Genomic DNA, 22373 nt, shown 5'->3' on the forward strand with positions numbered 1-22373 from the left:
AAAACCTAGCTCCCTCCTGGCTAGCTCTACACTCTGCTGAGAAAGGCTCCAGCATCTCAAATCTGTCCCTTTGTCTTATCTTTCATAACCACAGGGGACACAGAAGTGCGGCCATTCCCATCTCCTGCTGTTTACCTTTCTCCTCTCCTCTCCTCTCCTCTCCTCTCCTCTCCTCTCCTCTCCTCTCCTCTCCTCTCCTCTCCTCTCCTCTCCTCTCCTCTCCTCTCTTCTCTTTCTCTCCTGCCCGATCCCTAACTGTTGACAGGAAAGACACAGCTGTACCTCGGCAGCCTGACCCCCTGACACATGGCCAGGAAGCCTGACCATCACACAGGCAGGAAGACCTGAAAGGGAGCAAAACCTGCAGCTTCTGTTTCAGGCCTACTTCTTGTCTTCCAAACTTCTAGGCCCCCTGAGGGAAGAGCACTTGTCTTGGGATGAATGTAGACTGTGCAATATAATTAGTGTATATAAGTAGCAAAGCTTCCTGTATTTAGAAGTATTTTTTAATTCTGGCACAGGCATGTCTGGCTGGAGGTTGGGTTGGACACCCTGGTGAGCCGTGAAGCAAAATCAGAGGCAGTGGATGAGGGAAAAGGAGTGGGATTTACATAGCCTACCCTGTACATGGTTCCTGATCCGCTTCTGGTGAGTGCTGTGTGGCACTGTGCAGTCCCTGATGGAGTCACTTAAAGCACGGGACACTTGGGAACAGCATCTCCCTCCCTCACTCACGTGGGTGGCAGCAGGAACCAGGAAACCCCCTGCACGATTCCTTAGGCCAGCTGTGGCACAGGTGGGGAGGTCTCACTTTGCAGGACTGGAACTCGAGCCGTTGTCCCTACATGTAGCTCTGACCACCTGCCACTGTAACTGGGTGGCGGTGGCATCTGTCACTGCCCACAGCCTGGGGGTTCTGATCTAGCAGACCTCGGGCCTTCCTCTGCATCTCCTATGCGTGGCCTACAGCTACAGCTCAGGGCTCACAGAGGAGTGACCTGAAGCTGAGTTGGTGCCTGCTGGTCCTGTGAGCTGTTTACTGTGAAACTGAAATGAATTAAAATGAAAAATTCAGTCCTCAGTTGCACCAGGTGAGTCTTAAGTGCCGAGCATGGACCCATGGCCAGAAGTTGCATGGGACACACAGGTAGAGAACCCTTCCATCATCCCGGAAAATTTTGACAGCACCAGTCCTCAGCATCCACAGCTTAATCAAATGGACTCTTTGTGAGGTTGGGTTATTTTAAACCCATTGAACTCTACTGAGGTGCTTCCTGTTGGCTTCCGATGATGTTGGTATTAGGGATTTAAACATGAAAGTCTCAAGATGGTTGGGTATAATCTTTTGCATCAATGGGTTCTGTATAATCTTTTGCCATTGATGCCAAGAATTCGTTTTAAGAGCTAAAGGAGGCTTCCATGATACCAGTGTAAAACTGAGCAGAAGCTAGGGAGACAGTCTGGATCTTTCACATCTAGTTTGTGACATTCACAAAGAGCCCATTCACCTCAAACACAGGACCTGCGTGATGCAGAGAGAACCCACTCGTTCACAGGTGGGAATTCTGGAAATGCCAGGTGTTTGCACACAAATAGCATGGAAATGGGCCAGCAAGAGAACCTTGTGGGGGTCCTGGGTTGGAAGTGAGGAGACAGTGGAGGACAGGATTTGACCGAGGGAGGAATCAGGAGAGACTAGCGATCACGCAGTAAGCCTGGGCTTCAGGCTCCAGATCTGGCATTTTCTACTCATGTTTAGTTACCGTCTTTGCCTTCTCTGGGCCTGGACTGAGAGTGCTGGACAATTAGAGAAAGGCATTGTCACCCGCCGGAGGAGTGTAGGCTCCAGTCTAGGTCCACTTACTAGCTGTGTGGTCCTGGGAGGATACAGAGCTTCAGCTCTCATGTGTGATACACGGACACGGTGAGCACAGTGGCTGTGGTGCTTGGTGCTTAGTGCGGTGCCACCTGTGCTGTGGTCAGGGGTGCACAAGTGTCACCAGGACGAGAGGGAGAGGGTGATAAGGTGATGCCACCATCACCACCCCCGTTGTTCTTGGTGGGCTCTGGACTTGTCTCACTGAGTGATAATCCCAGACAGGTGGGAGTGTCACCATACCTGGGTCACCTGTCTGGGATTATCACTCAGTGAGACAAGTCCATCTGTTGGTGGCTGTTCCACATCAGAACCACTTTGCTTTGCCCCACTGAGCCTACAGGCAGTCTAGGAACTGACCCCGGCAGCAGTAAAGTTAACACGTAGCACTAGAATCCAGCAAGGCTTCAAGGAGAAACAGACTCCTCATTCAAGCCCCACAACCCTGAGAGCAAGAGAGAAGACACCAGGGAGAGACAGTGAGCCCAGAGTATGGACTGGAGGCCACTGAGCCACATACTGCAGTGACCAACAGATGGCTGTTACCCTATATGACTGTGACCAGAAACTAAGATGAATGTTTAAATTTTTTAAAAAGTGTCTGGGCGTATCGGACTAGGGACATAGCTCAGCAGCACAGTGCCTGCCTGGCAGGTGCAAGGTCCTGAGTTTGATTCCTGGTACCAAGAAAATAAAAAATTAAAAAGTATCACTGTAAAAGATGCATCGCCATAGAATCCTCCCCCTCATGGTGAGCATACTCATTCCATTGTTCCTGTCACTTTCTGATGTAGTTCTGACATCTTCATTCCTAAGTGTGTTTTGCTGTGCTGTTGTGGCTGCGTTGATGTCCTGAGCTGATTCAAAGCATTGACCTTTCATGGTCATTTTAACTTTGGGAGAGAGCCAGAAGTCACACAGTGCCAGATCTGGTGAATAAGGTGGATGAACACACACTATTTTTTTTTTAAACTTGATATGTAGTTCAGACAAGCCTTGAACTCACTGTGTAGCCCAGGCTGGCCTCAACTTGAAGCAATCATCCTGCCTCAACCTCCTGAGTGCTGGGATTACAGTGTCCCTCACCACATCCAGCCCACACTGTGATGTTTTTGTGAGCCTGCCTCTTCGCTGGATGGCACATGGCACCATCATTTCACTATATATATATTTAAAAGCCACCAAGACAGAGAACTCCAGAACTGCTCAGAAAGTGGTGAGGACAATGGGATAATTGTGTTCAAAGAAAGGAGGGATTTTGTGTGGGGATTCATGATGATGTCTTATACTATAATTTTTAAATTTTTCATTTAAACATTCACTGTCTTGTTTTAAAAATTATTCCAGAATTCCTCTATCTCCCCTAAAAGATGTCAGCATTTACTCAAGGAGCTGAGCCTTAGAGGTGGGTTCACCATACTGGTTTCCCTGGCTGGGCCTGCCACTATTGATCAGGGGACAGAGGAGGACAGGCTGGATGGCCCCATGGGTCCAGCCTCATCTGTGCCTTTCGTCTGTTTGCTCTGGGAACAGATGGCTTTGGATGAACGGGAGCGGGGGCAGGAGGAAGCTTGGAGCTTTGGACTCCAGCTTGACCCATGTTGCTTGAGAAGCAGAGATGGTGGATTTGTTACAGCAGACACTGTCACCCAGGACCTTGCAGGTGGGGAGGAAGGCAGATGTCTACGCAGGGAAAGTACTTAGGTCTTCTGAGCTGGGCTAGCAGAAGCTCCTTCCTCACACACGGCCAGGGAGCTGGCCTATCTGCCACTGAGAGGCTGGTGACCCTGGGGCAAGGCACGTTCTCTGTGGAGGAGACAGGAGCACATCACCAGAGGCGGTCAGCTGCTATGAGTGCGGTGTCACCCTGACACCTGTCGGGGGCACTGACCTCGTGGGTCCTACCCTGTGCCGCAGAGGCAGTCAGGCTTGCTTGTGAAAGTGCCCCTGCGGGAGGACACGAGTGCACAGAGCTCAAAGGAAGCTCCCTCTGGTAAGAGTGAGGTCAGTACAATGAAGTTCCCACTCAAATCGGGATGCATGGCTGGGAAGAGCCACAGAACATGCATAGCTGATGCTGTAGGGCAGTGAGGCAGTCTTTAGAGGTGGAAGAGCCATTGCAGATCAGTGTCCTGTCTTTCACTGTCCTCAGGTGTGTCACCCAAACCACAGTGATCCAGCATCACCTCGTTGCAGAGAAATGATGGACACTGTCTCGTCCATTCTCAGTGTTCATGTTGGGAGAGGCCTGGTCCCCTGGGCTGGGTGCCCCAGGTGGGAACAGACCCACTGAGGATGGCTTTGTGTGGCTCCCAAGGGACAGTTGCTCAGCTGTCTTGCTGACTAAGGGGAGACAGCAGCTCATGTCCACCTGTGAGCAGCAGCAGCCTTCAGGGAGCTCGAGTCCTACTCAGCCCTCTCCCTGTCTGGTTGAGGGTTCATCTATGAGTCAGGGCTTGGCTTTGTATTCCTTAGCATGAATCCAGTCTTACTCTGGCCCAGGTGAAAGGTCAGACTCAGGACCTTTCACCTGCCAGTGTTCCCAAGAAGAGGTTCCTGAACTTGGAGTTTCCCACAGACTGGTGCATCTTTGTAACTAACTGGGGCTTAAATTCTGCAAGATGATCTGAAAGTGACCCTTGGGGGTGGCGAAAACTGTCAGTGATACAGCAGTGAAAAGCCAGAGCTAAAGAAATTAACATAAAGAAAGAGAATGACCTTGCCTGGCTTTCCCTGCAGGTTATAGACTCAGTGCCCTGCCTGGGAGGAGACCCTGGGGACCCAGGCAGTGATTGTCCCCTGTGGACATCTGTAGCCATGACAACCACGAATTCCTTCAGGGAAAGATGTTCTGAGTGATACCATGTCAGAGGATGAGATTCTCTTAGTTACGTATTTACCTCTCTTTCTCTGCTTTATGCTGGCTTACCTCCTGCTTGAGGTCCTTAGTGTGTTGAATTGTTTTCCTAAAAAAAAAAAAAAAAAAACCTAAATGTTTACCTGCTTGATTCTGATCTCTGATTTACAGCAGAAGAATGTGACGTAAATGAATGTGACGTAAATAAGCAAAATGCTTGGGGGGGGCAAATTACGTCACCCTACTCTGAAATGATAGGGAATGTTAGAGATCAACCTATAACCAGCTTCACTTTCAAGGAATCCTACAGCTAAGGAATTTTCTTTCTTTCTTTTTTTTAAAGATTCATTGTTAAATTGCTTAACTTGGGTGTTAGGGTTGATACATTGTGTCAACTTGAGAAGTTTAGAGGTTTAACTGAGACACTCAGCAGGGAGCCAGGGTTCTTACTATGTAAATATCCTCATCCTGTGCAAAAGAGGGCAGAGAGATTTGGTGAGTGCTACACCCACTCTGAAGTGGGGGGAGGTGGCCCGTGTACAATATAAGGGAAGAGAAGAGGCTTGTTTTTGCTCTGGCTGCTGCCTTGAAGTGTTACCTCTGTGCCATGTCACCCTGCCTTGGAGCCAGCTGATTATGAAATGAAACCTCTAAAAACTGTAAGCTAAATAAACCTTTTTTTCCGCCAAAGTTTGGGTGTCAGGTATTTTGTGTCAGCAATGAGAGAAAGGTAACTAAGACACTAGGCTTTATTAACTTTGAGAGCAGCAGAGGTCACAGGGAATGTTGCATCCTTTGTCTCTAAGTCAGGGTGAGAAGACACTTTGACCCACAGACGTGCAGGGAAAGGGTGACCTGCTGAAGGTCAGATGTGTGGCTCAGAGACATAAGCCAGGAGCTTTGCTGGATCGTGGGTTCCAGAGTCTCTAACGTCTCCATCCACCTAACCTGTATTTTTGTGATGCCAACCCAGAAACAGGAAGTTAAAAAGAACCAACCCACAGCCAAACGCCTTTCCTGTGTTAGGTTTGAAACTCAGCCCAAATGACAGTTCAGCCCAGCTGGCTCTATGGTTGAATGTATTTGCATGACTTGCATAAAATTATCCTGGGAGACAACACTGCTTCAGACCCAGGCCTGCTCTATGCAGTTACTTTAAGAAGTTCAGTTGCTATTACTGAACTGAGCTGTAGTTTAAGTCTTGAGTTTTTGGTGGTAATTTTACTTACTTTTTTTTTTTTTTAATTTAAGGAGAAAAAGGAAAAAAAAGCAGAGAAAGGGTACAAGTTATACAGATTTAGAGAAAAAAATAAACAGTAGGAAATCACTAGTTAATGGATTACATTTTGTCATCTTAGAAATAATTGTTCAAGTTACAAAATTAAAGCTTATAAAGTGGACATTCCAACAGTGAGACTGCAAACAGTTCTGTTCAATGATCCAACAAAACTCAGTAATACCATTATCTATCTTTTTTTTTTTTTTTTTTTTTTGTCTTTTTCATTTTTATCGGTACCAGGGATCGAACTCATGACTGCCTGCTTGCAAGGCAGGCGCTTATGCCGCTGAGCTAAATCCCCAGCCCCATCATTATCTATCTTATACACTTAAATATACATGCAGTTATATCTTTTAGAGCACTTTCTTTTCCTCTCTTTTGTACAATGACAATTACACATTTTGGGTTTTGTTGCTCCCACAGTTCTTATTACTTTTTTGGAAGAGAGTAGAATCAAATGTGACATAACAGAACAGTCAGTCAAATGAAAAGGGTGGACATAATAGATAATGTAAAAACATAATACTAGGTGATCAACAATGGTTACCATAATGCCTCCCGCTATCTCTAATAGAATTGCCTATATCATTAGTTATAATAAAATTGAACAAAACAGTAAAGAACAAAACCAACAAAACCAAAACATTGGAGACATTATAGGTCTTCAAAAGTAGATAATAGTCAACCAGAACGGGCATCATAATGAATCCCACTATCTTCACAGCTGTTGCCTAAACTTTTGAACCTGGTACTATCAAGCAAAACAGAATAGAGGAACATCAGTCAAAACAAGATGGTGAGAGCAATACAGGGCTTTAAATCAAGATAATGGAAAGTCAAAGTGGGTTACTATAATATATCCTGCTATTTTTTAATTTATTCCCTTAATTAAAAGGATAAAAAAGTAAACAATAAAATGGAGATTGAGATAAAAGAGGGCATAACAGCAAATCAGCGCAGATCAAAACATAACCATTTAAACAAAATAGTGTTGCACCACAAGATTATCCCGACATAAAAGTAGTTACCATATTGTCTCTGTCCTTGAAATCTTTGAGTATAACTTTGTATACTGTAGCATCAAATATATCAAAACAATGTAAAACCATTTAAGAGAATGACAGTATTACAGGGTATTTAGAATCAACTAACAGAAAATGAACAACGGTTTCTGTATAATCTCCTTGTCTATAATTTTACTTACTTATTTAGGTTTTTTGAGACAGGGTCTCGCTAGAGTTCAGGCTGGTCTTGAAATCCCCATGGAGCCCAAACTAACCTGGAACTTGCAGCAGTCCTACCTTGGCTTGCTGAGTGCTGGGGTTACAGGTATGTGTACCACTATGCCCAGCAACTGGTAATAGTTTTTATTTCTTCCATTCTACCTCCCACCCACAACTCACTGCTCAAGACATCATGCCTCTTTAACTAGCCAGTGGGCTAAATGGTTCTAGGTTCTTTGAAATTCTGACATCAGGCTTAAGAGAGTGTCCTTTGTTCCCTAAGTGTAGCTCTTCCTTTTAGCCCTGGCTCCCTGCTGGAGAGCTGGTCTTTGGTGTGTTTGTGATAGAAATGGGTCTTCCAGATATGCAGCTTGGCAGGCAGCTTCTTCTTTCCAGGCCAAGTAGGCAGACCCAGAATGATCATGAGCGAGAAACTGGCCATGCTTCTGGTATCCGTGTTTCCCAGGGGCTGCAGTAGTTGGTAGTTAAATGATGAGGAGCAACGTCAGTAAACTCTGCACCAGATTTTGGAAATAATAAGGAAACATTTCATCAGAATTACTAAAACCATTTGTGCAGTGTTTAGAAGTGGAGGACAAGTCAAGTGTTGGGATTTGCGTGCTAACTCAGAACTTCTCTGTTTCAGTTGTGTTACTGTCTTAGTTACTTGTTGCAGAGACAAAATACCTGACTCCCACAGTTAGAGGAGGAAAACCTTATTTGGCTTACAGTTCATAGAAGTTTTTTGGTCCATACTCGGCAAGCTCCAAGGCAGAGCGGCACATGGCAGAGGGGCATCACAGAGGAGAAACAATGCCTGGCAGGCAGAAGGTGGGAAAGCAACATGGAATAACCACAGCTCTCTCTATCCCTTATATCGTATCTGGGCTGCTTAGGGTGGGTGTGAGTGCCGCCTAGTGTCCTTGAACCTTACTCCTAGTGTCCTTGAACCTAGAATTGCACCATGAATCAATCCCAGCATCTCATTAGACCTAGACATCTCTGAAAAAGCCCCACCTGTGACCACAGGTGCGGTCACAAGGCTTTGGGGGACATCTAAACACAAGCTGTAACAGTTACGGAGTCATTGCCATTCTCAGCATGGGTGAGGCCAGGAGACAATATGGGGGTGGAGGTCCCAAAACTGGCAAACTGAGCTTACTAAAATACACTTTTTGCTATGAAAGATTTCTGCTGCTTGAAGTTTTCATTGTCTGCTTTAGCCAAACTGTACCATGTTCACTGAGTGCCATATCTTATTTTAAGTATTTATGAATACTAACTATTTTCATAGTTAAAGCATCTTCATTTGATAGGTGGGGAAACAGGAACAGAGAGTAACTTGCCCAAGGTCATACTTATGACTAGGGAGTCACAGTGCCAGGTCTTAAACTCAAGAATCAAGTCTGACAGTAAACACCATCCTTGACTTCAGAATTCGAGTTTCCCATCAATTTCTTGGTGCCCGCCATTTTTGTGGTTGTCTTTCTAAACTATGCTCAATTAAGAAAACTTTATTCTCCTTAGTAAATGCCAGCTTATTGTGAAATGTTTAGGAAATCATCGTCAATGAGATTTTCTCTGTAGAAATTGCCTGGGTTTCTTACTTTCTCATGAATTGCTTGGAGTGGAAAAACCCGAGGACCAGGTGCTCTGTGGCTAGAAGGTCTGTGGGGCTGATGTAAAAGGGTCCAGTGGGTTCCAGTGAGTCAGAAGCCACTGAGCCAGCTGGTCCCAGCTCACATTTGTGGAGCATGCGGTTTTCTCAACAACAGACAGCAGCCGCCCTCCACTGCCAGAGTCTCCTTGCCTGAGGACCCAGACAGTCATCAGCTGTCAACCCACATTTCCTGCAGGCTGGGAACTTGGGGGAAACTCCAGGAGGCTGATGAGGGAACAGAGGATTCCCATCAAGAGCTGCAGTGTCCTGGCTTTCTTGCCCTAGGCTGTGACTCCTCAGTCACAGGACAGGAATACTGAGCTGTTTTCCACGCAGGCACTTCCCACCACCATTTCCACCTCTTCCCTGCAGACGGCGCTTTCCTGTGCAGCCTGTTAGGGCTTTGGGAAGCATGCAGAATGGTTGCAGGAGAAGGAAGCTTCTGTAGCCCAGTGAGAGGCACCAGTTATTCAGTGCACAGTGACCAGAGCTGTGATGGCCTGGCCGCTCTCCTTCCCCTGGGCCCTGGAAATGCTAATGTGTTTTCAAGCTCTCAAATAGCACAGATTCCAACACTGGTTAGTTGGATGAGCTGTAGTCCATGCCCACCACATCCGCAGTTCCCCCACAGAGCATTCAGGTGCAAATAGCAAAACAGTCCCTTAGGGGTGTGTGCCTTGGCGCCACCTGGCCAGGTGTTGTGCAAACATTGTGCTAAGGAGGAAGAGTAGTAAGCTGTCCTCGATGTCACTGTATGCGAGCCCCGCTGGGATGCATGGAAGTCACGTGTTGGACTTGAGGGTGGCGCATCTGTGTTTAACAAGGGATTCGTGTGTAAGTTAAAATAATAACTTTTTAATCAATTCGGGAGCACTGTTGATCCAAGGATGCCAGTGAAGGGGGATAGGAGGAAACTGTAGGCTCACTGTGACGGGCGCCCAGCTGGCCTTGCCTCTTTCCCACATGGTCTGAGAACATGATTCTAATGCTGCTATCGGTCCTCAGCTGCCCTGGTTGGTCTGTGGCCACCTTTGGCACTTGGTCTCCTTGTCCCAGATACACTTTATCCCTGCTGTCCTCCTGGGCTGGCTGCTGCTGCTCCTCCTCCTCCTCGAGGACCTGAGCTCCTATGGCAGTGTGCTGCAGGAGCTCTCCTGACCTGGTGGTGCCTGACCTTAAACACACCTGTCCTCTGAGATGTCCAAATGCCTGCATCAGCACGGGCCATGTGTGTTACCTCAGGACAGAGGGAGCCTTTGCAGATCTGACAAATCTGGGAGTGTGACAAGCCCCTCACCTGCAGTCCCTGTGCTACCCCACCCTGTGCTGTGCTGCAGAATGTGGTGCCCAGGGGTGCAGGCAGAAACCAGGGAGGTGTTCTTGACTCCTGTTTCTGTCTCACTCATATTAGACAGGATCCCACTAGGTATAGTTCAGTCTGGCCTCACACTCCAGGCGCCCCTCCTGCCTTATCCTCCCAAGTCCTATGGCAGGCATGCACGACCACACCCAGTCCCCTATTTTCAAAATATGTGCAGGGTCATTCACCTCTTGTCACTTCCGCAGCCTCTGCTGGGTCACTGTGTCCTCCCTCCTGGATTATCATGGTGGCTTCTGACTGGCCTCTCCATTTCTGTCTCTGCTTTTTCATGTCATTGCCAACACCTGCGAGGGTGGCACAGCTGAGGGTTATGTGGGTGACGAGGGCTCCTCTCTCCAGGCTCCTCCCACCCTGTGGCAACCCTAGACTTTCAGCCCTGCTCCTCCACATGCTCCTCCTCCTCTGCAATTCCCTTCTCTCTCCCCTGCCCTCTCTTCCGCCCCAGTGCTCCTCATCTGCACACTGCTGTTTTATTATTTCATATGCTGTCTCTTCCCCAAGGAAAGGTGTGGGGTTTGCTCTGGGTTTGTTTCCCATCATCCTCCCAAAGGTTAGGGCTGTGTCATGCCCAAAGTTAGGGCCCGTGGGCCTCTGTTAAATGCATATACTGACAGCTTTCGGTGTTTTCAGTTTTTTTCTATAGAATCAGAGATACCTATTCCTTTTACTTGGAAAATTTGCTACTTTTATAGTTTGTCACTGAAAAGCAGTGTGTGCATTAACTTCAAGAGATCTTTGCACATTTTTAAAAGCAGCTTTTGAGAGTCATTTGAGCTTGCAGTTATTGTCCGTTAAGCCTGTCTGTTGAGAGTGATCAATTTAGCTTCAGGAGACTTTTTGGGATTTAAAATAGAATCCAAACCATTTCTCCCACTTCTGTTCCTGGAAGCAGGAGGGAGCGTTTTTAACCCTGAGCACCCCGAGTTCCCAGGGTGCATTCCCAGTTGAAATCTGCGCTGGGAGCCACTGTGGCTGACGTGTGGGTGATACTCTGGTCCCATAGCATGTGAGCGTGTGGGCTTGCTGGTTTAGAGGGTGCTTTGTCAGTAGGGGACCCCATTCATTCAGGGTCTTAGTGATCAAATGAGATGGAGTGGCAGAGAGAATTTAGTCAGAGAGCAGGGGTGACACAAAGCATTCATTATTTGGTTCATTCATTAATTCAGTCACCATATGTCACTAGGCTCTGGTAGGTGTTGGGCACAGTGGTCATCAAAGCAGAAGTAAAATATGGGTGCAGGTGAGGTGACTAGAAATGCATCTCAGAGGACAGGACCATGGAATGGGGTAGAAGGTGGACCCCAGGGTGCCAGAGCTCTGCCTCATCCCAGTCTCTGGGCCACGCACAACCCAGTACAGGCCTCTGCAGGCTGGGGACAGAGTGTGGGTCTCTGACAGCAGAGTGCCTTTGTGAGGGTGGGTGAGGGCTTGTGGGAGGGAAGCTGATCTTCCCGTTTTCCACATGGACGTCTCAGGAGACCATTCAGAAGCCACCCCTGGATAACCCTGGAGTCACCATCCTGGGAGGCTCTAATTGCTGCCTTGAGAATCTCCTCATTAAGTGTCCTCATCTCTTTCCAAACAATGAGAACTATTGGCGTAGGTAACCGGCATGAGGCACTGGGAAATGCCCAGTCCTTTCAGCATTGAGTGTGATCCATAAACAGTGTCACCATCACTGTCCCCTAGGCACCACATCTGTGAAACCAGGGCTGTGCTGTGTGATGGCAGCAGTCCTGTTCCTGCTGGCTCTGTCCTCCCTGTCCCTCTCCCTTCTTCCAAGGATGGATGACAGTGGAGGCGATTCTGTGGTCACCAACCCCTCTCCCTGAGATTCCTCACTCATAAAATCAAGTGCTGAGAAATATGCATTTGTAACACTCACACACACACACATACACACACACACACACACACACACACACACACACACACGTGTGCATGTATTAAGTGCATGCTGGACCTTGGGTAATGGGTCCCAGGACCCTTTTATGGGCACCAAAGTCCAAGTCAGCTCAAGTCCCTTAGGAAAAATGGCACAGACTTGTGTGTAACCCCACGAATCATCTTGTGTACTTTAAGTCACCTCCGTGTTACTCCTCATATCTCTAGCAAGGTAAATGCTGTGTAGATAGTCATTATACTTTATTATTTAAAAATAATGATCAAGAGTCTGTACATGTTCAATACAGAAATGATTACCACCCTTTTGATCTGCTGTTGCCTGAATCTGCAGTGTAGAACTCATGAGCTTGGCAGATGACTGCATGCATGTTTATATGTACATGTCAGGTCTACCATTTTGAGAGGAATAGCAAGATAAACAACAGATGAAGCAGTACGGTAAGATCCCCCCCAGCGTCTAGCCCCCTCTGCATGAAGAACTCTGAATCCTTTTGTGATGGTCTCCTAGCCCCAGAGACAGCTGTCTCCTTGGTTAATTACCCCGCCTCTTTTTTCCATAGTGCTGTTGTTTCTTCTTATCTGGCACTAAACAAACAAGTAAGCAAACAAACAGGGAGATGCCTTTAGAGTTCCACAGGTTTGTGTTTCCCTGGGGATGAACTCTTTCTGCCTTCAGATTTCACAGGGGTTTTCTGCCCAGCAAATGCAGCCCAGCCCTGCAGCCGCTTGCAAATGCTCTTGAAACATCCTGAAGTCTTTCTTCTCCCTTGGGTGCTAGGGTGGCGGAGTGACAAGGTGCCGTCAGCTCAGTGCCATAGGCTCTTCCTCTCGGGGGCTGTGCCAGGGTGCTGGCCTGAAGGATGGCTTTTCCAGGGAGCTGTGCGGATTTGCTCTGGTGCGGATTTGCCCGCTGCAGACCAGTGAGAGACTGACATGGCAGGCGAGCAAAACGCAATTTCATTTCAGGCTCTGCATTTAGCTTCCAGCCCACTTGAATGGGGAACAAATCTCACTGTACCCATGCTTTTGTGTTTTTCTTTCTGCCTTTATTTATTTATTTATTTATTTTATTTTGTGGCTTCAGAAAATCTAAACACTTGGTTTTAGAAGAAGGAGCTGCCGTTAAGCCTTTGAACTCTTTAAGTACTCTCTGAAGGCTGCACATCTAAAGGCTGATGAATGGAGCCTTAAGTTCTAGCACTTAGGACATACAGAGTCTTAGTAGTGTGTGTGGTGGAGGAGCTTCCAAAAATAAATTAAGTCTATAGCGTGTGTTAACCAGTCACCACCCAGGACCAGCCTGAGTGTCATTGTTGTGAAGAAAGGAAATGGATATGACGTTTAGTGGTTTGCTCGAAGCCGCACTGTCACGGGCATTTTGAAGATGTAAGCAATGGTCCTACTAATAAGAAAACAGTCACGTTTTCATGTGAGACACTGTGGGCCTTCGCCAAATTGACCTAAATTAAAACTCAGGGACTAAGAAGCCTTTCGGTGTTTGAAAGTGTCGACCACATCAACCACAAATCTCTGGCTTTCTCCATACACTTACCTGCAGGGTTTTAAATGGGACTCAGGTTTTTTTTAGGAGTCTGAGTTCCTGAAATCAAAAGCCGCATGAGCAATGTTGTGGGCAAGGAAATGCGGGTGGTTCAAGGCCACCGCACACTGCCAGGAAAACAGTGAGGGCCCCTTGCAACGTCTCAATGTGGGGGGCTCTCAGTTTTTCTTTTCAGTTTTAATGTTTTTGCAGTCTGAAACTTTTATAGTCGAGAATGCAGCCTTCTTTGAGGAGCTTAGGTTTTGAAAGTGATTTGTAAAGGGTTGGTTCAGGATGTGTGTGTGGACAGTTCTCCAAGTCACCCACCTCAAGAGGATTGTGCAGCCAAGCAAGGATTTACGCTGAGGAACCACCATGCCCTCCATTTCTACAGAACATCTAGGTTCTGTAGGCAAGAAGAGACAGCTCATTTTAAAAACATCTCAACAACTGATTGGAGCCCCCTCATTTTTTTTCCTGGTTAACCTCTAGTTAATAGAAAATTTAATTAATTTACAGTCGTAAGCTCTTCTATATTCTTCTCTTTCCCGTCTTTCTATTGGGAACATGATCCCTCCACCCTTTTTAAAAATTTAGCAGTAAATATTTTTAAGACATTGGTAACAAGAATTTTGGTGTCAGGGGATGCAAGTGTGGCCTCATGAAAGCTGAGGATTTTGACCCCTGCTGATGTTTGCACCAGAATCGTCCTGAGTGTTACACATGTACCCAGGTGTGACACAGGCAGAGAGAAAGTGCTGTAGGAAGGGGACACCAGAGACAACTCCTTGGGGACCTCACCCAACAACGTGTGTAAACCTGAGGTCGGTTCCTGGTGTCTTGCTGTGTGTTTTGTGTACCAGGTACACAGTCACAGGTCTGCAGGGACAGCAAGACGTAATGACTGCAGGAGCCCCACTGACCCACATTTTTGCCACACGTGGCTTGGGTTGCCCATGGTAAACCGAAGTCCAAAAAGATTAAGTGGAAAATTGAAGAAAGCAACCATTCATGAATTTTCAAGTGCACACTGTTGTGAGAAGGGCAGTGAAGTTTCCTGCCCCTGCTCCAGCCTCCAGTCATCCCTTTATGTGGAGCGTACACACTGTGCATTCCCTGCCATTGGCCACTTCACAGCTGACCTGGTTGTCAGTTTGTGGCTGCCGCTATGCTGTGGGGTGGTGATGGTGTCAGCTCATTTTACCTAATAATGATTCCAGTGTGCAGGAACAGCCTGCTGGCCACTCAGACGTGCCAAAGAGAAGTCAGGAGGTGGTTTCTTTAAATGCAAAGGTGAGCATCTCAATTTGGTAAAGAAAAATCCATAGGCCTAGGTTGCTAAGATACCTCATAAGGGTGGATCTTCTGTGAGGCTGAGAAGAAGAAGAAGAAGAAGAAGAAGAAGAAGAAGAAGAAGAAGAAGAAGAAGAAGAAAGTTCTTGTTGCTTTCCTGTTGCATTTCACACTGCAGAAAATGTAACCCTATCGGGGTGGGAAAGGACTTAGGTTGTAAGGTCAGGTATTATTTGTGGCCTCTACCACATCTTGGAGGGCAGAGCGGGGACACAAATGGGCATTGGTAGCCTGTGCCCATGCATTTCATAATGGTTTATACCTATGGGAGGTTAAATTCAATACCCAAACTACTTGCTTTTGTACTATTGGGCAGAAACCTAACTTACCCAGTATGTGTGTGTGTGTGTGTGTGTGTGTGTGTGTGTGTGTGTGTGTGCTCGTGTGTCTTACCTGTGCAATTGGAATGTTAATACTTTTATAAAGATGTTCTGTGAGCTAATGCCTTAACATAATACCTGCAAGATAAGAGCTATTATTAGTACTCTGTCACTGTGGCTGTTGTGCTCATTATAATGGCAGAAGTCAACTTAGAAAGCTGAATAATAGCCCAGGAAATGACTTGTTAAGAATAGAATTAGAGTCAAGAATTTAGATGTCCATAAGGAATGCTTCCATTGGGCAAACCCTGTCGGCTGGGCGAAGAACACAGGTCTCAGAGTCTGTGTGTTCTTACAGAGATGGCGTCCACTGCACTGTTAATCTGGCGCTTCTATTTCTCTATATTTCTTGAAATCACCACTTTCTTAGTCTTGGGGATTCTAATTTATTTGGTTATAGTTGTATTAGAAATAACAAAGGACTCACTCTGATTCCCTTTCTTGGGTTTGGCTTTCAAAATGTCTTTTGGGGTTGATGTATTATAGTCCTAAGAACAATCTGCTTTCTCGTTCTACAATTGGAAAGTGAACAATTTTTAAATTATCACCCTGGTTTTGCTTGTTTGCTTTATTCAGTGCTGGGCATGAGCCCAGGGCCTGGTACAGACTGGGCGAGGGATGGACCCTTGAGCGTACCCCAGCCCGGGAAGTAGAGTCTGCCCTGGAAACCTGGCCGTGGTGACCAGCACAATAGGGAAGTTCCTCCTCCTCCTCACGCATTCCTGTGTTTGTCTTTCTATCCTTTGGTGTCTGGCACAGGGATCGACATCCTGAAGCTGGTGGCAGCCCAGGTAGGGAGCCAGTGGAAGGACATCTACCAGTTCCTGTGCAATGCCAGCGAGAGGGAGGTGGCCGCCTTCTCCAACGGGTATACAGCCGACCACGAGCGGGCCTACGCCGCGCTGCAGCACTGGACGGTGCGTGGCCCCGAGGCCAGCCTGGCCCAGCTCATCAGCGCCCTGCGGCAGCACCGGCGCAATGATGTGGTGGAGAAAATCCGGGGGCTCATGGAGGACACCACTCAGGTATGGAGTCCTGGCCGCGGTCTCTGCTCCCTCTTTCTCAGGCACGGGCAGCGGGGAGTAGTGGCTGATCCTAGGCGTGATTGTGCACAGTCTTCCTCTTCAGGCAAGCTCAATGGGGTCCCAGGAGTTAATGGACTCTTAATGTATAACAAAGATTTTTCTTTTAATGGTTAATGTTCTCTTTTAATGGTTGATATGTGTTTCTGTTCATCAGCTGGAGATGCCTATGCTATGTTCCTCACGAGGGATTTGCCTTTGTGACTTTTTGTTGTGTCTGTCCAGAACACCTGGTTGGTCATAACCATGGTGGCTGGTGAGCCCTTGTTGAATGAAATACATCCAGAGGCCTTATCTGTGTCCTTAGCTGAGATCTGAAGATGTGCTTTTCTCTGCACTTTGGTCTCTGAAGATCAACATTTAAACTCAGTGAAGCCTTCCAGAATTACGCATTTCTTCCAGGGTCATGAGCATTCAGGAGCAGTAGAGTGGAGGGAGGGTGGTTAGAAGTTAGTGTGATTTTGCCAAAATTATTTAAAAAAAAAAAAAAAAGAAAGAAAACCTAGCACAGTATTTCAAGTTGCGTGTTATTTCTGTCTTAAAAAAATATTATAGTGATAACATTCATCATAGGGAATTTATACCTGTACATGACATATCCCCCCACCCCCACTCCATTCCTTTCCCTCTTACTTCCCTGTCTCTTAACTTGGACTTTCTGTGTCTTTGTTTAAAGATTGTCTCTGGTAAGGAGCGTATGCATGCAGTTTTTTTTTTTTTTAATTTTTTTTATTTTTTATTCTGGTAGTTTTAGTCACCCTGAAGAGTTCAGTGTGGGTGGAATTACTCAGATTTGGGTTTAAATCTACCAACTGACTTTGCTATTTGTCCTGTTCTCTATTTTCTCTCTCTTTTAGTCCCCCCCCCCTTTTTTAATCAAGTCTTCTTTTGAATTGATCAAGTATTTTCTTTTTTGTTTCCTCCTCTACTAGCTTATTAATTACACATTTTGTGATTTACTTTTAATGGAAACCCTAGGGATTACAACATGTGTTCTCGGGGTGATATGTTATAAGTACTGAGTGTTGAACATTTTTCAGATAATATAATAACCTGAGAAGATCTAGATCCTGTTTTTCCTTCTCTTATATTTGGCTTTGTTGCCCTGTATGAGTTTCAGTGCTGCACGTATAATACCCCCAAGGCTTACTTTAAAGTCTTCTACACTCAGAATTTATGCAGACTTACCTGCATGTCAATCTTTTCTATTGTTTTTTGTTGTTGTTTGGTTTTGTTTTTTGTATCTTCCTGCAGCTTCAGCTTCTACCTAGCATCATTTTTCTTTTGCCTGGAGATGTCACAGTCTAGGTGTCTGCCAATAAACTGTTCTCTGTCTGGAAAGTAACTAAGTTGTATTATTTCACCATAGTCTTTAAAGGGTGACTGGAAATAGAAGTTTAGTGTCAGTTATTTTCTTTTAGTCCTTTCGTGCCTGAGTTTAAGTTTTAGGAAACGATGAAATTTTAATTTTTTTTGGTTCCGGGGATCGAACTCATGACCTGCGCTTGCAAGGCAGGCTCTTATGCCTCTGAGTCAAATCCCCAGCCCTGAAATGATTTTATTTTTAAACCTATGTTATATAACAAAGTAGGTGCACCTTGTTATGGCAGACACTCTGGGCAATGCAAAAAAAGTGGAAGACAAACGCATTGCAGTCAAGGAAGAGAACAGTCGAGAAGGAACTTTGACTGCAGGTTTATATAATCTGAGGGCCTGAGCCCAAAGCTGAGCTGAAGGAGTGCTGGCTGCCAGTGCTAGAATAGGGGCATGCAGACAGGTGCCAGGTCCAATTCCTTTTCGTTTTTTTTTTTTTTTTTTTTTTGTCTTTTTCATTTTTATCGGTACCGGGGATCGAACTCACGACTGCCTGCTTGCAAGGCAGGTGCTTATGCCGCTGAGCTAAATCCCCAGCCCCCAGGTCCAATTCCTGATCCAGGAGTCATCCCTGTGGGGATCCTGGGTAAATCGGTAAATGTCCTGTCGGCCTCAGTTTGTTCATAATTGAATGGGAAACAGTGCCTGTGCTGCTCTGCAAATGAGGGTGTGTGACTCCCGGGAAGCACTCGCACATTTACTATTATTCAGTGCTCACTATGGGGGCTGGGGTGCTGACTTGGGGGTGGTAGGATGATTCTTTGTAGTTAAGGAATCTTTGTCCCTTCCTGCACCACCATGGGAGACCTTTGTCATCATTTTTACTCCTTCCCTGCTCACAGTAGCCTTTGTGCTGGACACTGGATGGCTTTGCTCTCTATAACCCACGAGGAGAACGGCAGAGAATAGTGCTCTGCCGTTAGGCTGCAGAGGCAACCCGTCCGCTCGCTGATTTTGCTGCCTGCAGCTGCAGGATGCAGCTGTTCTTATCTGTGAGTCTTTCTGAGGTCAGCTATTTTCAGAACTATAGCATAGCGAGGGTGTGGCGAGGTGCATACCAGCCGTACACTTGACCATTGGCTCGTGGCTATTGAAATTTGTCTTTATCTTTAGTTTTCAAGTTGGTCACTGTGAGGAGGCAGAGGTGACTGGCCCCATGCCTAAGGAGCAGAGCCCTAAGATGTAGCTCAGCACACAAAGGGGCCTGCTTTCTGTTGTCACAGCAGCAGAGAGGTCATCCAAGGTAATGTTCCTTCCTTGCAGGGTGTGACTGTGCAGTCTGGGGAGCTTCTGGGGTGGTGAGGGAAAGAGGACCTTATAAAAGGGTGGCTGACTCGCACTGGCCTGAGTGTATTCGTGTTAAAGGTCATCGGCGTGCACCACGCTGCCGTGTCTGTGAACAGCCATTTAGGTATCTGCTGACATTGCGGGCAGTTCTTTTTATTATCATATTCCTGAGCTCGTTTGGTTCCTCAGGAATGCTTCCTTGAGTCCCCGTTGTGTGCCTGAGACTACATAAAAAGGAAAGGTGATCTCTGCTTTTCGACAGCTCACTAGGTAGAAGGGAAACACATGTGCAAATAATTATCATTCAGGCAACACGCAAAATGTGCACAAGGAATTACAGGATGGCTTCAAAAGGAAGTCGTACTGGACCCACCCAAAAGATACACAGAAAACCAGAACAGATATGTACTTTTCCTTTTGAAAGTCATTAAAAAACAGACTGCAGTTTCTTCTAAGACTATAGTATGGTCTTTTCCCCTGAGATTTCTCCATGTGCCCTACAAGGAAGCGTTCCTTGCCATTTCATGTAAAGGGCTTCTTAAACTTTGAACTGTACAAAAAGCATATTTTCCTTCAATCATGTTTTCCTTTGTTTCGTAGCAAGCTTTTCAGAAACCTCTGGTTGTTCTGGGACATTAAAGGTACAGGAATGGGGTTCTCGGAGCTGGGGATTTAGCTCAGTGGCATAAGCACCTGCCTTGCAAGCAGGCGGTCGTGAGTTTGATCCCTGGTACCGATTAAAAAAAAAAAAATGACGTTCTAATATTCCACCTGAGGTCACATCCTCTAGTTCCAACTTTGAATTTCCAAGAACCAATAGGAGGGACTGACAGACTCTGGGATTTGACTCTGTCCCTGTGGATTGAGATTGAATCTCGCTTTTATCACTCATAGTATGACCTTGGACTCATCCCATTATGTCCCCAAGCCTTAGTTTCTTTGTCGGGACCTGGAGAGATGGGTGTCAATATCCAGTTCTGCTTTCACTGGCATCCACACCGATTGTCAGCTGTCCCATTGTTATCTGAGAAAGAAATAAAAACATTGCCATAGAGTTGTAAGATACATTCCTACTTCAGAGATGTTAAAATAAAATATGCATCAGACAGTTAATGACACACGGAAGTTGAACTTGAAGGAGAAAAGTCGCCAGTTGATTCTTGGGGCTCTGATATTTTTGTTGTTGTGGTGGTGATGCTACTACTGTTATTATTACTATCTTGAAGGGTGAGATGTTTCACACAGTCTGTTTATCTAATGAACATTCAGAGAGCACCCTGAGATATTGAATGTGAAGAAACTGAGGCCCACACCTCATGGTGCTGACATGTTTATGTGAGCTAAACTTAAGAGTGTGTTGTATGAAAATGCTGTGTCAGGGATTGGAGCAGGCTTCTGCTTTTCTATGATACATGGTGTCTCAGCAAAGTCTGTTAACTGATGGTGTTTTCTGTCTGTCCTTTCATTCACACCCTTAACTGGCTTTCTCAAAAAGTACACTGGGAGGAAATCAGGATCAATCCTGTGAAAAGAACTTGTTTTCTCCATCAGTTGCTAATGCTGGAGAACATTATTCTTTCTGAAGCCAAACATATGTGATAAACTGCTTAGCAATGGTGAGCCTGTCCTCGGGCTGCTGTAACCCAGGGACCACTGTGGGTGCACTTGCTGGGGAGGACTGTGTTGTGCACAGTGAATTTCAGTGTTTTAATGCTTTATTTCTCACCATTTCCTTAAGAGGGGCAAATGTCATCCCGATCTTGCCATGAAAATTGGCACTGTGGAGACCTATATTTATCCACAGTTGGTGTGAGCCAAGGGAGAGACTGGAATGACCAACAAAAGACTTGGAGGTCTTGTGTGTGTGTGTGTGTGTGTGTGTGTGTGTGGTGGTAATACCTGGAATCGAACTCATGACCTCATGCTTGCCAGGCAGGCACTGTGCTGCTGATATGTTCTCGGTCTGGTCTTTTGTTTTGATAGTCACAATAGCATGTAAGACTCTTTTGAGAATGATATAAAACACAGAAGCCACACAGAAAGGATTTGATTACTTAACAATAAATATAGAAGACAGCAAGTACTGTCTGTAATTTCAGAAACAGTAGCTGGGGGACATTGCACAATAGGCTTCACATTTATTTTAAAAAAAATCCAGAAGTTTTACAAAGTCATGGAAAGAAAAATGGGCTTTGTGAACAAGGCTGACGAAGAAGTATAAGGTGTTTGTTTTGGAAAGACAGAAGAAAGAGCAGTGTCCACTACTGATGGGTATTTAAGTAGGTCCATCTCTTAGGGAGGATAATCAGGCCAGTCTACTTAAGTGTTTGCTGATTGCCCATAACTCCACTTGGATGAGTGTATGCTGCATACACCCACGTCCACTCAGTGAAGCAAAGACTAGTGTATTTCCAGCGCATGACGTGGACCAGCAGAAGTGTGCGGCCCCCATGGTGTCATTCCCTAGACAGCTGATTTGTAAGTCACAGATGTCATAGCAGAACAGTGAGCACTTCAGCTGTGTGTGCTCACCAGGTGTTTGAAGGCTGGGCCAGGCATACAGGCATCAGGTACTGGTGCTGTACAGATGTGGGCTGTCCTAAAAGCAGAGGGCATTGATCACAGCGATCACACCCCAGGGAGGGGACCCGAAAGAGAGGAGCCTTTGGAATTGTGTACTGCATGGATTGGAATTCTGGTTCCATCTGGCAGAACCCAGTGAATGTATTTATTGACAGTTAGCAATGCTGAGTAACAGGGTGAACTTGAACCTTCTTAGTCAGGCATGTGAGTTTTCTGTGACATCTCTTTCTATCCTCCACAGTGACTTAAGGATCGCTCTAAAAGGCTATATGGGCAGCTTGCTTTCATGGGTAGAATTGTGCAAAGGCTTTTCTGTGGGAAGGAGGGCTTCCCAGTGGACACCCCTGAGTGAAGTTTAGGGAAACCCTATTTCCCAGCAGAGCCCGACCGCCTAATGTACTGCCACTGCCTGCTCTTGTGGGCTTGGTGCTGTGTTCTGATGGAGTGGGCTCAGGTCTGAGCCAGGAAAGCCCACCTAGGAGCGGCACTCCCTCTTCTGAGAAGCAGTCAGTGAGTCAGCTCAGGGCCCACAGCAGTAAGGCCAGAGGTCAGCACTTGCAGGGTGGAGCGTTAGGGCTGCTCTTCTCCTGGCC

The 22373-nt window shown here is 46.3% G+C and overlaps 1 protein-coding gene across 2 annotated transcripts in view; it reads left to right on the forward strand.

Annotated features, from left to right (window-relative positions):
• Tnfrsf21 (TNF receptor superfamily member 21) overlaps window positions 1-22373 on the forward strand; it is a 54121-nt gene that overhangs the window by 22379 nt on the left and 9369 nt on the right. For both annotated transcript variants that reach the window (XM_063238771.1, XM_003473619.5), the window contains exon 4: window positions 16214-16479. In XM_063238771.1, coding sequence (XP_063094841.1) covers window positions 16214-16479 — 266 coding nt within the window. The remainder of the gene's footprint in view (window positions 1-16213; window positions 16480-22373) is intronic.

This window comes from Cavia porcellus, unplaced genomic scaffold (genome assembly GCF_034190915.1).
Source record: "Cavia porcellus strain 051 isolate PalLab524CR breed Dunkin Hartley unplaced genomic scaffold, mCavPor4.1 scaffold_28, whole genome shotgun sequence".
Lineage (NCBI taxonomy): Eukaryota > Metazoa > Chordata > Mammalia > Rodentia > Caviidae > Cavia > Cavia porcellus.